Genomic DNA, 15,883 nt, shown 5'->3' with positions numbered 1-15,883 from the left:
CAACACCCTAGCACCTTTGTGGCGATATTTTCTTCGAAAAATGTAAAAACTTTGTACCTATTCTACCAGATTGGATTGTGTTCGTCTGCAGCGAGAGATAATTAATAAATAAACTGCTAAATGAAACCTAATTACAACAGTCACACACACAATCTTATTCACCCATAAATAAAGTGAATGTGCAGCCTACACACCATCTGCTGAGTCCGTATTATTCAGCGAGCATGTGGATCAGGCGAAACATTTAACCTTCAATGTGTTCACTCAAATACCATATGCTCCGACAGAGGCGATTTACAGTCACAAATATCCTCAAATCTTTACATTCTCATCGGTAATGTGGGCCTTTTGTTTTTTACTGTCGGCATCTCCCATATGTAAACACACACACACACACACACACACACACTATTCTCTCCAATATGATTTTAGTGCACTGGCTTCACAAAGCAGCTCAACTAGACTAATAATTAGCAGACAGGAAAGTTCAATAAGTGAAATAAAAAATCGTCAGGTACAAACTACTTTGTCATATCAAATACGTAGCACATTCTGTACACTGATATGATTCATAGATCAGCTATAAATAGTAAAATGATTGAGTGAAGATGAAAAAAAGAAGTTGACACAGTCTCTATTTGAACGTGATGAACTCTGAACACAATCTCAGCTCATTATAACTGCACACTGAACTGGAAGAGAAACACTTATGTTACAGACAAAAACAGACATAGAACACAAAGAATGAAACTAATGATGAAAACAGAGGCCAGACAGAGATGCACAGACGTTTAGATACAGTTGATTCGTGATGTGACATTAGGCAGATGTTCTTCTGTTAATTGAAACACATATGTGATGTTTTTGTTTACTTCAATATGATGTGCAATTGCTGCAGAAATTGGGTTCACAGGGAGTATACACTATAAAGGATCATTAATTGCTTATCAAACTGAAAAGATCTATCAGAAGTGTACGCATCATACCCTAATTTTATTGCGAACAATATCATGGCTATATCCTTAAAATGTTGTCTAGGTAGGCAGCTCACTATCTTTTGGAACTGTGCTACAGTGTCTGTAAAGTATACAAAAAATGAGCGAGCGTGGAAATGTTTATCTGTCTTCTTTAAACATGAACAGCGGTGTGAGGGTTGATGCAGTTTTGTATACAAATGTGTCAAGGATTCTTGAGTGAATGTCTCTATAAAACACTATTTCAAACAGCAATCACTTTCACAGCACAAATGAGGACTTGGCAACCCGTGTGACGTGAATAAACACCGGGCTGCATTTGTTAGCAGTTCTGTGTCAGAGAAATATTCCAAACAGCCAAATATCATGAGTGAATCTCATGAAAACACATCCAGGTTTTTATATCAGCCCTAAAATCAAATGAAAGAAATATAATTTTGCTTAATCTTTTCAACTCTGGTGCATTTTTGGGCTGCCGCCAGCAATTTTTTTGTTGTTTTCTAATTATTGTAAGCATGCAATTCTGGTTTTGTTCACCCCACCTCCCTCCAAATAGTCTTATTTTATTCCACTAGATGGCAAGAAGTACTAGAATTTTTTTTCTTCCTCTATCACCTTCCGTCACAAAATGCCAATCTATAATGTAGGTGGCACTCTAATGCAGATGCGCTCGTCCATAGACATTCAGTCTAATTTTCAGTTCACGCAACACCCTCGTTATTTCATAGAATATCTCGGCCTCTGAGTGGACTAGAAGCTCAATCTAGGTGTCATTAGAAAGCTGAGATCCTCCCCTTTTATCAGTAATAGTCAAAAACATATTTTTCTGATGATTTGATTTGAATGCTTTTACTGTAAGACTGCATATTTTGTTCTGGACATCTAAGATATAACATTAGATTATTCAGCCGAGCATGCTCACAGACAAGTCAAAAATGGTTAATTCTTTAGAAAACTGCCTAAGGTAAAAGCATATATGAAGTTTTTAGCTAACTGGTGCTTACAGCAGCAGTGATCGATGCATAAAAGAGATGTTTGAATTTGATGTCTAACAGAAATAATTTTGAAAATCTTTTAAACTGTGGTATAAGGGCAACAAACTAAACTGTACAGTCACATTCCTGAGAATGAGAGCTTTCATTTGATATATGATTTGTCTATTTATGTGCTATTTTAAAGACTTTATATTCATGTTAATATTTAAACCACACAACCACTAGGTGGCGCATATTTGCGACACAATTTTTTTTTAAGTAACATAAATGCAGAAGTGATGTTATCTATATAAAGTTCAGATTCTAAGCTTTCAAACGATACCACATATGCCTGACTTATGTATAAGAGGAACTTGAGCACTTTAAGCGTAAACTTTTTTCCCGCGGGCGGGTCCACGGAGTTGAAGGGGTTAAAAAGAAAAAGAAACTTACTTTTAGCTCCCTTTTGTTTTTGTATTGTGACAATTTGCACCCCAAATTGAAATTGTAATACTGTAATAAAAAAATAAAATAAAAAAAACTCTTATTAAAGTGTTAAAGTGCATTTTTTTCTCTCTGTTTAAATTATTTCTTATATCCCAGCTTTATTTGCATTATTAAATTGGAAATTATTTTTCCAATAATGATTCTCATTAGATTTTAATTTGTGTAATTCACTTTTTTTTTAATGCTGTTAGTGTTCATTAGTTTGATTCGTGTCTGTCTTTCAATGAATTGATTTGAAATTCTGATTCAACAATATTTTGTTTGTGCTTATTTGTCATAAAATGCATATTACAATGCAAAAAAAAAAAAGTCTTATTACTGTAATACAGTATTTTTTCACTGTTTCACAGTTAATAATGACTGTAATATAATTATTTTTTGCTTAAATCTGAATATATAATTATGTTTTGCATTACGGTAATGAGAATTTGGAGGGGAAATGTTCTTAAATGTCACAATGCAAAAAAATAAAAAATATTAAAAAAATTCTAATGCAAAGTATCATTTGTTATTATTGGGTTTAAATCTGACCCGTACATGTCCTTGACATGTTTCATGAGACTTGCCCTATGAGCAGAGACTTTTGGATCAGTCTGTGAGAGCAAACGAGAGAATATGAGTTTTGCTGTGACATCAAATACTTTCGGCCAGCGATCTCTCTCTGCTTTTGTGTCCGAGTGACTCTTTGCTTGCTCAGCAATCGGCTATAGAAATATTTTGTCAGGCTCGCGCTTTGTTTTCATTTCACAAAAGATCTTGTGTGGTGGTGGGCGTGGGGGCAGGGCGGGCGGGCAGGCAATATCTCTCTCTCTTCAATCTAAACAGCAGGAGGAAGTTGTAAATCACAGTAATGTACTCAGCCGTAATTCGGACCAGCATGGAGAGTAGCTTACACACACACACACACACACACACACACACACACACACATTCCTGTCCTCCATAAGACGAGAGTTTACAGTCAGTACAAAGACACTTTAATCAGTGAAAACGAGCCAATGACAGTAGAGCACAAACTCCAATCAGAGACACAGATGGAAAGACAGAGAAGAGATATATCGTGAAATAAAATTTGGAGTCAATGTCTGTCAGTGTTGACGTCATCTATATGCTAGTGTACACCTAAACGTTGACAAAATTCACTTTCAGCAGACATACACATTTAAAATCTATTGTCTTTCTCTTCAGAGAAAATGGATCGAACACTTTGATGACTCATCTTGCACTACACAGATTTTTGTCCAATCAAATGCACTCTAGAATGAGAATGTCCCTCCCCCTTGTACCAGCTGCCACCAACTAGCCATAGAGCGCAACAGATCCCGCCCACTTTTTCAGCCGTTTTGGTTCCGGAAGTATTCTTCCCATTCATTTTTTGCCATAGGGATTTCACAAAATCCTTCATAAACACGTACTGAGCCATGAATCAAACCAACCATCTCCGGCTTTACAAACTTTGATTTGAAGAAAAAAGTATTTGAAAATCGGACAAAAAGACAAAGGTACATGGAGGTACAATGAGGAAATTAACTACAATCCCATGAAGCATTGCGAATGACGTAATCAAATTACAGTAAAAACTAGGGATGCATCGATATAGGCCTAAACGTTTTTGGCCGATATCGATTTTAACAAAAACCTATTGGCTGATACTGATATTTTGCCACTTACCTTATTTTGTCATCAGATCTCTGTTTTGCTCAGAAATTATGTTTTAAAAATATACAAAGAGGTACAAAAGATTTGTTCTAAAATTAAATAATTTCCATTGAACATGAATTGGACACATGACAGGCCAAAACTGTAAAGAGAGCCACAATGAAAGATAAATAGAAGATAAAAAGATTAAAAAAAATAACTAAATATGATTGATGTGAAAAGGATCATTTTTAATACTTTTAAAACATTTTTGCACTTCTGTTTTTGCAGTTTAAAACAACAGAACTCACATTTGACATATTTATATGGTATATAATAGAACACCACAAATTCATTCCATGCATATGCTGGGCAATTCCACGGAAATGTCAACCATATCATGGAAAAATAAAAAGTTACCAAAGGAACAAACACAAGTTCTATCATGTTATAATGGATAATGCCATACATACCGCTAGAGGGCGCCGCTTGTTTACACAATATTGAATGAAGCCCTGCCTGAAGCACTGAGTGCAGTCTATTTTTACGTTTTCAATGTTTAATAATCGGGCAAGACCTTATTGTGATTTCAATCTTAACTAAATCAACCGTGTAGCCTTAATGGATACCATACCAATGTCTAAGAAGTCAAAGTTTGCTGGTTTCAAATCGTTTTGGAAGGTTTTATCTCATCATGGATAATTAAGTGCTGCTTTCACAACTGTCACTTCTCTCACGATGATTACAAATGATTACAAATAAAATTTTACATGTTCTTAGGAGTGCCAACCCTTTGGTTGTGCATTTGAATTCACTGAGTTTTTACAAATTGTGATGATAATTAATTATAAATCAACCATTATTTTTTAATTTTTTTTCATATCAGCATGTTCATGCTTAAAACCGATTAACATATGGTTTTAATTTGGTCAATAATTGGCTGATAAATATCGGTGGCATTGGTGCATCCCTAGTAAAAATGGTGGGAAAAAATAAAACTATCTATTTAAAGTTGTTGATTATAATCATAAAGAGTGGGCGGAGCTGCAGAGTTCTTTTGATGAGCTTTGTTTGCTGCAACTCTCTGATTGGTGGATTTTCCCTATCAGGATCATAGGTAGTGTAGTTCATCGCCAGGAATTCATCTACTAAACATGTAACACTTACTGACGTCTTCAACAGAAGCATATACCATCGATTAACAACCTTGAAGCTCACGGTAGGTCTGTCTTTAAAGGTTTATAAGATATTGTTAAAAATGAATTCACTCATGGAGAAAATAAATGGGATCTCTACTTCCAGAACAAACTGTTGCACTCTTTAGCAAGTAGCAATGGTCCATAGCTTTGATGTAAATTATAAGATATTGGGTATTAAAAAAGGGATGAGCCCTTGACATGAACTGTCCCAACTTCCTGTTTTAATAAGATGTCTATATAATGTCAACATAGGAAGAAAACTGGTGTTATATAATGGAAAAAAGGATTTCCAAAGCCATTTGGACAATGTTAGATTTTGTGATTTGTTTTTGTCATTTCTTAACACTGCCTTTTTCCCCATCTCATTTTATGTTTTACAGAAGAACGAAAATATTACAGGGACAGAAAAACAAGACGGACAATACTGTAAATGATGACAATTTTCAGTTCATCTTAGAATTGTACAGTTTTAAAGCTAAAGCGATTGTGCACTCTGATATATCAGCATAACCTCAATTTCCTCTTCTTCATCTTTATGAAACCTCTGTCACTCATGGCAGAATTTATCTTCGGACGTCTCAGATACACAGACGAAACTTCCACTGGACGCGTCTTTCCTCGTGCATGCCTTGTTACTTTAATCACAGGCTGACTTGGCAACCAAAGCTCCGGGAAGCGATCAATAAAACCTTGTTACTTTAATTGTGAGATTATAATCTCGACCACGGCTTCTTTTGCATACTCAAACAGAGAGTCCATTAGAGAAATTTTCCAGCTACTTTCTACAGCCAAGAATGCAAATGCAAAGACTAACGTTTGAGCTACGCTATCACACTGAGATTAACGTCGGCTGATAATGCAAGATTAACTTAACCCAGAGGTGGAGGAAGACTTAGAATGCTAATTAGGGAAATTGAAAGGAGTTTTTCGGGAATGAGATCATGTTTTAAGGGACAGTATGGCTAAAAATGAAAGTTCTGTCATTATTTACTCACCCTCATTTTGTTCCAAACCTGTATGTTGTTAATAAATTAGTATTTTTGTCTTGTTTCCTGTAAAAATATCGAAACGTTCTTAAAACTTGAGAAGCAAAAATGGCATAAGATATTCTCACAAAATTTGGTGTGGTTTATGTTTAAAACAAGAATAAACTATTTGCCAATGGGGTAATAAAATTAATCTTGTTTTCCCTTTGAATCAAGTTTTTTTTTTTTCTTACCCCACTGGCAAATAGTTTTTCTTGTTATAAGCATAAATGTTACTAAATTTGGTTAGTTTTGTCTGAAAACAAAACTTAATATCTTATGCTCTTCTGCTTCTAGGATTTTTAGATTTTTTTTTTACCAGAAAATAAGATACAAATACTCAGTAAGAAAATAATTTTTTGCATTTATCGTACAATAACTTTTTGTGTGGAACAGGCCGAAATCAAAGTCATTACTCACTGAAAATATCCCCCTCCAGTGTAGCTCTCAAATGACAATTCAATGTTTGAAAGTATAATCAAGGAATAATGACTTAAATTTCAGTCTTTTCCTCATATAAAGCTTTAGTATGAATTATGAACACTTGAAATATAACGCACAAGTTATATGTACTACTTTTATGGTGATTTTTTGTCCTTTTTGGAGCTTGACAGATGTGGTCACTCTGAAAAGTTGTATGGAAATGTAAATGTAAAATTTACATGAAAATGTTTCAAAAATTCTTCTTTTGTTGTTTCATGGAGAGAAAAAATATAGCAGGTTTGGAATGGCATGAGGGTGACTCAGAGGTATAAATTTAGGTAGGGAGGATAGGGACATGTCCCTATCAACTTTCAGAAAATCAGAAATATCCATCCAACATTTGGGCAATTTTACCACACAGAAAATACTTTATACTATGTATTTATTTTCATCTTAGCAACTATTAAAGGTGCTTAGTATAGTAGGGTTTTTAATGCAGCCCAATGGCCCAATGGGAGTGGTGGCGGCATAGTGGACTAAAGCACTGAACTGATAAGCAAAAGGTTGTTGGTTCAATCCCCACAGCCACCACAATTGTGTCCTTGAGCAAGGCACTTAACTCCAGGTTTCTCCAGGGGGATTGTCCCTGCAATAAGGGCACTGTAAGTCTCTTTGGATAAAAGTGTCTGCCAAACGCATAAATGTTATGGTGAATTCTGCTTTTCGACCGGTAAGCGCACCCCTGTGAAAGACACCCTAAAATTTGAACGACTATGTCAGAGGCACAGGATTTTTAGATGCTAGTATTCAGTAACTCACAATAATTGTTTTATTTTTTACATTAGAGAAGAACATTTTGTCAATAAAATAATGCGTTTGTGATAAACAAAAAAAACAAAAAATACAAGTAAATAAGCAATATGAAAAAAGATTTTGTGGGAGTGTATGGAATTTGAAAGCAGAAAATTAGGAAAAATGTCAATGTTCCATTTTCCCCACAATTTGTTTATTTTGTGATCTCATTTTGCACATGTAAATTGTTTATTTACCCTACCTATAGTTTAGATTTCCATTTGTTTAATGCTGGATTATAAACTCAGTAAGTAACGTCCTCTCACTTTCAACTGCTTTTATTTTCAGCAAACTTAACATGTGTAAATATTTGTATGAACATAAAAAGATTCAACAACTAAGACATAAACTGAACAAGTTTCACAGACTTGTGACTAACATAAATTGAATAATTTGTCCTTGAACAAAGGGGGGCTCAAAATCAAAAGTTACAGTCAGTATCTGGTGTGGCCACCAGCTGTATTAAGTACTGCAGTGCATCTCCTCCTCATGGACTGCACCAGATTTGCCAGTTCTTGCTGTGAGATGTTACCCCACTCTTCCACCAAGGCGCTTGCAAGTTCCGGACATTTCTGGGGGGAATGACCCTAGCCCTCACCCTCCGTTCCAACAGGTCCCAGACGTGCTCAATGGGATTGAGATCCGGGCGCTTCGCTGGCCATGGTTGAGATTGCCTGCAATGACAACAAGCTCAGTCCGATGATGCTGTGACACACCGACCCTCCACCTCCAAATCGATCCCGCTCCAGAGTACAGGCCTCGGTGTAATGCTCATTCCTTCGACGATAAACGCGAGTCCGACCATCACCCCTGGTGAGACAAAACCGTGACTCATCAGTTAAAAGCACTTTTTGCCAGTCCTGTCTGGTCCAGCAAAGGTGGGTTTGTGCCCATAGGCGACGTTGTTGCCGGTGATGTCTGGTAAGGACCTGCCTTACAACAGGCCTACAAGCCCTCAGTCCAGCCTCTCTCAGCCTATTGCGGACAGTCTGAGCACTGATGGAGGTATTGTACGTTCCTGGTGTAACTCGGGCAGTTGTTGTTGCCATCCTGTACCTGTCCCACAGGTGTGATATTTGGATGTACCGATCCTGTGCAGATGTTGTTACATGTGGTCTGCCACTGCGAGGACGATCAGCTATACTTCCTGTCTCCCTGTAGCGCTGTCTTAGCCGTCTCACAGTACGGACATTGTAATTTATTGCCCTGGCCACATCTGCAGTCCTCATGCCTCCATGCAGCATACCTAAAGCAGGTTCACGCAGATGAGCAGGGACCCTGGGCATCTTTCTTTTGGTGTATTTCAGAGTCAGTAGAAAGGTCTCTTTAGTGTCCTAAGTTTTTATAACTGTGACCTTAATTGCCTACCGTCTGTAAGCTGTTAGTGTCTTCACGACTGTTCCACAGGTGCATGTTCATTAATTGTTTATGGTTCATTGAACAAGCATGGAAAACATTGTTTAAACCCTTTACAATAAAGATCTGTAAAGTTATTTACATTTTTACAAAATTATCTTTAAAATACAGTGTCCTGAAAAAGGGACGTTTCTTTTTTTGCTGAGTTTACATTTTACAGAAGGTCATTTATGTCCCTTGGATGTCATTTTCTCGAGGTAAATCTTCTTGAAAAAGATAACATTTGATTTTGACCAATTAATCTTAGGTTTATCGCATCACATATCGCTGTCACATTATCCAAGTTTATCGCATATCACAATTTTCCTCCTAACCATGAAGCTCTAGTGGTCAGTTTTTAATTTGTTTATTCTTTCGAAATTCTTAAAAAATAAAAAGGCTAATATTTAATAAGGTGAGGCAAAGACATAAGAAATTAATTTAATTAGACTTGTTAAATGATGTAATAATGTAATTTAGCCTATATCACCAGACTGACTTTCTTGCATTTTCTTAATACCAACATGTTGAATATTATCCTTGTTACATATATGTCCCTACCAACTTTCAAACCAAACTTACGCCCTTGGGGTAACTAAATAATGACTGAATTTTAAACAGCAAAAAAATCACTTTCTTACTGAGTATTTTTGTCTTATTTTCCAGTAAAAATAACTAAACATCCTTAAGACAAGAACAATTACTTGAGAAGCAAAAATGGCATAAGATATTAAGTATTATTTTTTTCAGAGAAATCTAACCAAATTTGGTGCAGTTTATGTTTAAAACAAGAAAAAACTATTTACCAAAGGTGTAAGAAAAATAAACTTGTTTCCCCTTTGAATCAAGTTTTTTTGTTACCCCATTGGCAAATAGTTATTTTAAAAAAAAAAGTCCTTTTGCTTCTCAAAGAAATGTATCTTTTTTAAGAATGTTTAGACATTTTTACAGGGTAACAAGACAAAAATACTCAGTAGGAAAATGTTTTTTTGCAGCGTACTTTTTGGCTGAACTATTCCTTTAGTTGTACTCTTGCATTGGAATTTGTCTACGAGCAAGCAACGGAAATTCAACGGGACGTCACACAAACGGAAGAACCATTGATGTGTTTTCCCTTGTAATCAATTCTCTCCTTTTATGTGTCTGTCTGTGTCTCTCTCCATTCAGCTTTCACACTGTCTCTCTCTCTCACTGTCTCGCTCTCGTTTTTTTCCGCTCTTGCTCGCACACTATCGATCGGTTGAGTTGGCTGTAGGTCAACCCTCAGTGGACTCCAGACTCTTTTGTTCGCAGTGGTTACCGTGGCGATCCTCTGTGACCCTGAACACTCAGAGGGCTTGTTAGGGGCCAAGCGGAGACGATCTCTCCCCTACAATCAGACGATGTCAGAGGTCGCCTGAGGACAGCTCAGTCAACGTAAATGTGATGATTCCTGGGAATGGCGAGGCGTCTGATCCGAGACCAAATGCAGTATGTGATGGACTGGTCTTCTGTGTGTCTCTGTGTGGCCATTCAAAGGGCTTCAATGGGATCTGATTTGTATCCATGACATTCAAAGGAACGTTTTGAAATGGAATTACTTTCAAAGTATTTCAGTAGTTAAAACAGAATTGCAGGTTGAGCTGATATGAATATTTTTGGTCAGTACTGATTTTAAACATAAAATGATAGGCTTGCCACTTACTCATCATATTACTACAGTTTTCCATAGGAATTATGCTTTAAAAAATGTCCAAAGAGGTAGAAAAGCTATTTGATTGTTCTGACAATAATTAACTACTACTGAACTTGGATTGGACCTCTTGAACACATGATAGGTCAAAATTTCAAGAGAGCCATACAAAATAAAAATAAAAATATGATAACATGCCGATTGATGTGGAAAAAAGGGCTATTTTGCACTTCTAAACTGTGTATTTGACATATTATAACTGAACATTATAAATTCCTATTATGCATATTCTACATGCTTTTCTTTTTCGACAAACTTTATACAGCATAGTCAATTTCTGTAATTAATTATGAACCATCAGTTTATCACATTGTAATTTTTCATGCTTATGACCGATATGCCAATGGATTTAATTCAGCCAATAATTGGCTGATTAATATAAGTAGTTGATACATCAGTGCATCCCTAAATAGAATTTGAAAGATCATAGAGAAAAACAGCTTAGACACGTGCATAAATACGTGCTATGACCTACAACATTTTTCAGACTTAACAATCTCATTAGTTGAATCTTCACAAAAATTAATACGATTTTAAGGAATCACCAATTAATGTTCATAACGATGACTAAAGTTGATTATCTTATTTTTTTTGTCAGTGTCTGTCTCTATGACCAATTTGGAATGCCCAATTCCCAATGCGCTCTAAGTCCTCGTGGTGGCGTAGTGACTTGCCTCAATCCGGGTGGCGGAGGACGAATCTCAGTTGCCTCCGCATCTGAGACTGTAAATCTGCGCATCTTATCACGTGGCTTGTTGAGCGTGTTGCCACGGAGACGTAGCGCGTGTGGAGGCTTCACTCTATTCTCCGCAGCATCCACACACAACTCACCATGCGCCCCACCGAGAGCGAGAACCACATTATAGCGACCACGAGGAGGTTACCCCATGTGACTCTACCCTCCCTAGCAACCGGGCTAATTTGGTTGCTAAGGAGACCTGGCTGGAGTCACTCAGCACGCCCTGGATTCGAACTCGTGACTCCAGGTGTGGTAGTCAACATCAATACTCACTGAGCTACTCAGGCCCCACCCCCATTTTTACTTTCTTAAAACACATCCTAGTCTTATTCTAAATGATTTATTAGTGCGTGTTATTCCAAAGAAAAAAAATTCTTCATAACCTTTTTCAAACTTGCCCCATCTCAGAAAACCACTTTTTCTGTTCAGATGACATCATCAAGAGCTCTTATTTTCCAACCACCTGTCATATAAAGAAACTTCTCATCATCCAATCAAATTACAATAGATAAAATTAAGTCCCGCCCTCCATTTCTTTTCTCTCACTGAATATACTGTTTAACTTAGAAAGCAAAACGTTGAGTTTATAATATGTTTGCATGTGCAAGTTAATTAATAAAATCTTGTCAGGCTGTTTTTGTGGGCCACTTTGCATAGTTATTTCTCTTACTGAATCATTTGAAAAAAAAAAATATATATACTTCACGATCTTAGCAGTGGTAAGGAATTTATTAGGGATGCACCGATGTATTAGCTGCCGATATTTATCGGTCAATTATTAACTAAATTAAAACCATCGGCATAACGATGTTTGAAAACGCCGATATGAAAAAACAATGGTTGATTATAGTTAATTAGTAGCACACTTTGTAACACAAATAATAATAGCCACAATATGTAGAAGGGTTGGCACTCCTAAGAACATGTAATATTTAATTTGTATTCTTTCTTGTTCTTATGTTAGTTAGATTTTTTTGTTAAAATCTGTATCAATATCAGCCAAAAAATGTCATGTCCTTGGTCTGGTGCATCCCTAGAGTTTATTCAGTATTTCCATATGAATCTAATTTAAGGTATGAGTTACCTCAAAACCTGAAAATAAATGATGCAAGATAAATCGGCGTAACTCAATATTCTTCGGCTATTGTAATCTCAATTACACTAAATTGTCTCAATTCAATGACTCCAGCTGTAGATCTAAACTTATACATCAATAAATATCCCTGTCAGACTGTTATGAAGGAAATGCAGAATGAAAGGAAAGTTTATAGTCAAAGAGATGGAAACGAAAGAGTGAAACATGAAGAAAACTTTGTGTTTTCGTTAATAAAGCAGAGAGACAGCTAGAGTTGAAAGCATTGCTTTGGTCTGTGGTCAGTCTGGTTAACATTAAAGCAAAATCAGTCTGAACTGCCCGAACTTGGTCAAGCGAAGGAGATCGGCAGACAGATGTCAAATATGAGTCTCAAAGTAAACAAGCTAAGAAATAAGAAGAGAGAAAGCAGTACTGGCTGAAAATGGAAAAAGTACAATTTTTTTTTTCTTTTTTTCACGATCAGCTCAGTGTCTCTTTTGACTTCTTTAAAATGTTTACAGAATTTGTTTACAGCTGTTTGTTTTTTTTAAGAGTCTTGTGCAGGCTGGCTTCTTTTGCACAAAGACGCGTTCAGTGTGAACCACCCTTTAAGATCTGTCATTATAAGACTTAAATAAAGAGTCGTGTAATGAGAGCAATTAAAACCTATTCAAATCTTAAATCTTATTCGCCAGCAATTTTTCTTGGTGCATATATTATGCGAACAGATTTCTGATGCTCACCGACCAATAATATACAAGCTTTTGGGTCATGTGCTCAGAGTACAAAGGGCATTACAAAGACATAGTAAACTTACAAAATATCACACGTGTCATGCGAAAACTTTCCTGCAATTCTCTTCTATCTTCTATTTTCGAGTTTAAATATATAGGGGCAATGCCCCCCCCCCTCCCCCGCCCCCCCCAAGCACCCCCCAGACCAGGCCATGATATCAAGAACACAATTTGATACAGAAAAAAAGTAATTGTCCATGTTACATAATTGCAAAGGCTTAAAAACATGAGAAAAGATGTACAAAAAATAATACATAGAAAATTCTGAATAAATAAAGAAATATAGAAAAAATGGGGGAAAAAAGCATAAATCCCAACGTGAGGTTGTGGGTTTGAATCTTACCTGACTCGGGGAGAGGAACTCTTGGTTGTTCTCGCTCATGTACATGTTGTCACCATCAAACTGTAGGCAGATACAGAGAAGAAGAAGATCGAAGTTTAGTTGGTCAGACAGCTCACATAAAGGAATATAATTTGCATATCGGACAGAGCATGATAAAAAGGAAAGAACGATTCAATCAAAACTGACAGGGAGAGATATATACTGTAAGCTCTCTCCGAAACCTTTGGTGTTTCTTCAACTTTGGGCACTTTCATGTCCCAGAAGTTGATTTTTTATTAAAACTAACTAGAGGTCGACCGATAGTGGATTTCGCCATCATCGATAACTAAGGTGGTGAAAAGTGCCGATAACCGATTAATCAGTTGATAGTTAAATTTTTGGTATTTTTTATGTTAAAACATTTTCTTAGTATTTCCTTACTGTGATGGGCACAGACATAGAGGCTACAAGAGTCCAAAATCAGTAAAACCCCTGATGCGAGTTTACTGTGCAACTCAAATCCCATTAATAACGACTGAGCATTATGCAGGACTTTTAACTATAAACAAGCCTGAAACACACTGGGGACTCTTATTTTGAAATGTCTGTGCTTCCAAACAAAACATGCACTCTTACAATCATCTACAATGTATTAGACTAAAAATGCTATAAAGTAAACATTGTCATATCAACTGATAAATACTGTATGAGCAGTAATTCATTAACAGTAGATCATCATTCTTCAATAGTAGATCAAGAGAGTTTGCTTGTCAATTGTCCGGTATTCCGGTACTATAAAATACTTTTTTTTTCCTTTCCCCAAAAATCAACATGAACTCAACCATCAATAAAAGTTACATAAATAAACGTTAAATAATGGCTATGCTTCATTTCATCTGTGTGTGTGTTTCGTATTAATAATCGTGATTTAGTCCATAAACAGTGATGGTGACAGTGACTTTGCTCCATTACAATCCTCTATATGTAAATATTCACCAAATTAAGCTTTTTATAGCTTTTGATTTTTATCAGGCCACAGACGAACATGGTGAAAAAAACAAACAAACAAACAAACAAACAAAAACTATTGGCAACTATCGTGTTGATTTTTTTCCGATAACCAATAGTCCCAAAAAGCAACTATCAGCACCAATTAATCGGTAAAACCGATATATCGGTCGACCTCTAAAAGTGACAGATTTCAATTGTTTCTTTTTGTTATATGAAGGTCTCAATAAAACTCGAATGGAAACGTTTAATACTTTTTTTTACTACAAATTATGCAAAAAGTGTGAAAATCTTATTTAACTGTGTGTATTTAGGACACATAAAACGTTAGCTATGAAATCAGTTTTCTAGCACAGAATGCTATTGAGCACAGTTCAGAATTTGAGATGTGCTGGAAATATAGTTCTCCAACAGTCCCATGGTATAACTATCTGATGCCATACCTGTCCCAAAACACTACTTTAAGATACCCCAATAGCTAAATATTGAAATGTGACTCACTAGCATTCCAAAACAGTCCCTAATGAGGTTTCTTTTCAGTTAGGGTGCTGCTTTAGAATGTAGCTGTCTATAAAGACTGTACACATTAAGGCAACTCACTAGGTTTTAAAAAAGAGCTTGAGAGCGTATTCAGTGAGGTTATAATTACATTTCATTAGCTAATGAGTAATGAGGCAAGTTGTGTGAATTTGATGTACAGCCCCTGTGTGACACACATGTCGTGTGAGGTGAATTCAGGGGTCGGAAATACATAACCATTAATTACACAAGAATCTCACACACACAATCTGGCACACACACTTTCACACTTGTGGCAACATTGAAAATGCAACACGTACTTGCATTGACACACTGTTAATTCCATTAAAAGCCTTGTGCTTATGTTCCATTTGCAAACAAATCCTGGCACATATAAATGCTCTCTTGTTCTACTGAGAGACTGAATAGGTGAAAATGAGACAAAAGAGAGATGGGTTTGTAATGATGTGAATGGTGTGAAAGGCTGGATATCACAGCTAGAAAGAGAGAATTTTTGAGACCACAATTGCCCTGCAGCATGTATCTTTTGATTGAAAGGTTGAGAAAGAACGTGCCTCTCTTGCTGTGGCGTTAGTGTGGTAAATTACTCTGTATTTAGTTTCATACGTTTAGTTTTAAATGCATGCTAAGGTGCAAGTGCATGGGGCGTCAACAGCAAGAAGGACTCAGCCGGAGTACTCTTAGTA

The 15,883-nt window shown here is 36.3% G+C and overlaps 1 protein-coding gene across 5 annotated transcripts in view; it reads right to left on the bottom strand.

Moving 5' to 3' along the window:
- LOC127446011 (thymocyte selection-associated high mobility group box protein TOX-like) overlaps positions 1-15,883 on the bottom strand; it is a 177,966-nt gene that overhangs the window by 77,448 nt on the left and 84,635 nt on the right. For all 5 annotated transcript variants that reach the window (XM_051706605.1, XM_051706604.1, XM_051706608.1 and 2 more), the window contains exon 3: positions 13,671-13,730. In XM_051706605.1, the coding sequence (XP_051562565.1) occupies positions 13,671-13,730 (60 nt within the window). The remainder of the gene's footprint in view (positions 1-13,670; positions 13,731-15,883) is intronic.

Source organism: Myxocyprinus asiaticus, chromosome 9 (assembly GCF_019703515.2).
Source record: "Myxocyprinus asiaticus isolate MX2 ecotype Aquarium Trade chromosome 9, UBuf_Myxa_2, whole genome shotgun sequence".
In the NCBI taxonomy this organism is placed as follows: domain Eukaryota; kingdom Metazoa; phylum Chordata; class Actinopteri; order Cypriniformes; family Catostomidae; genus Myxocyprinus; species Myxocyprinus asiaticus.
This window is presented reverse-complemented; position numbering and strand designations above follow the sequence as displayed.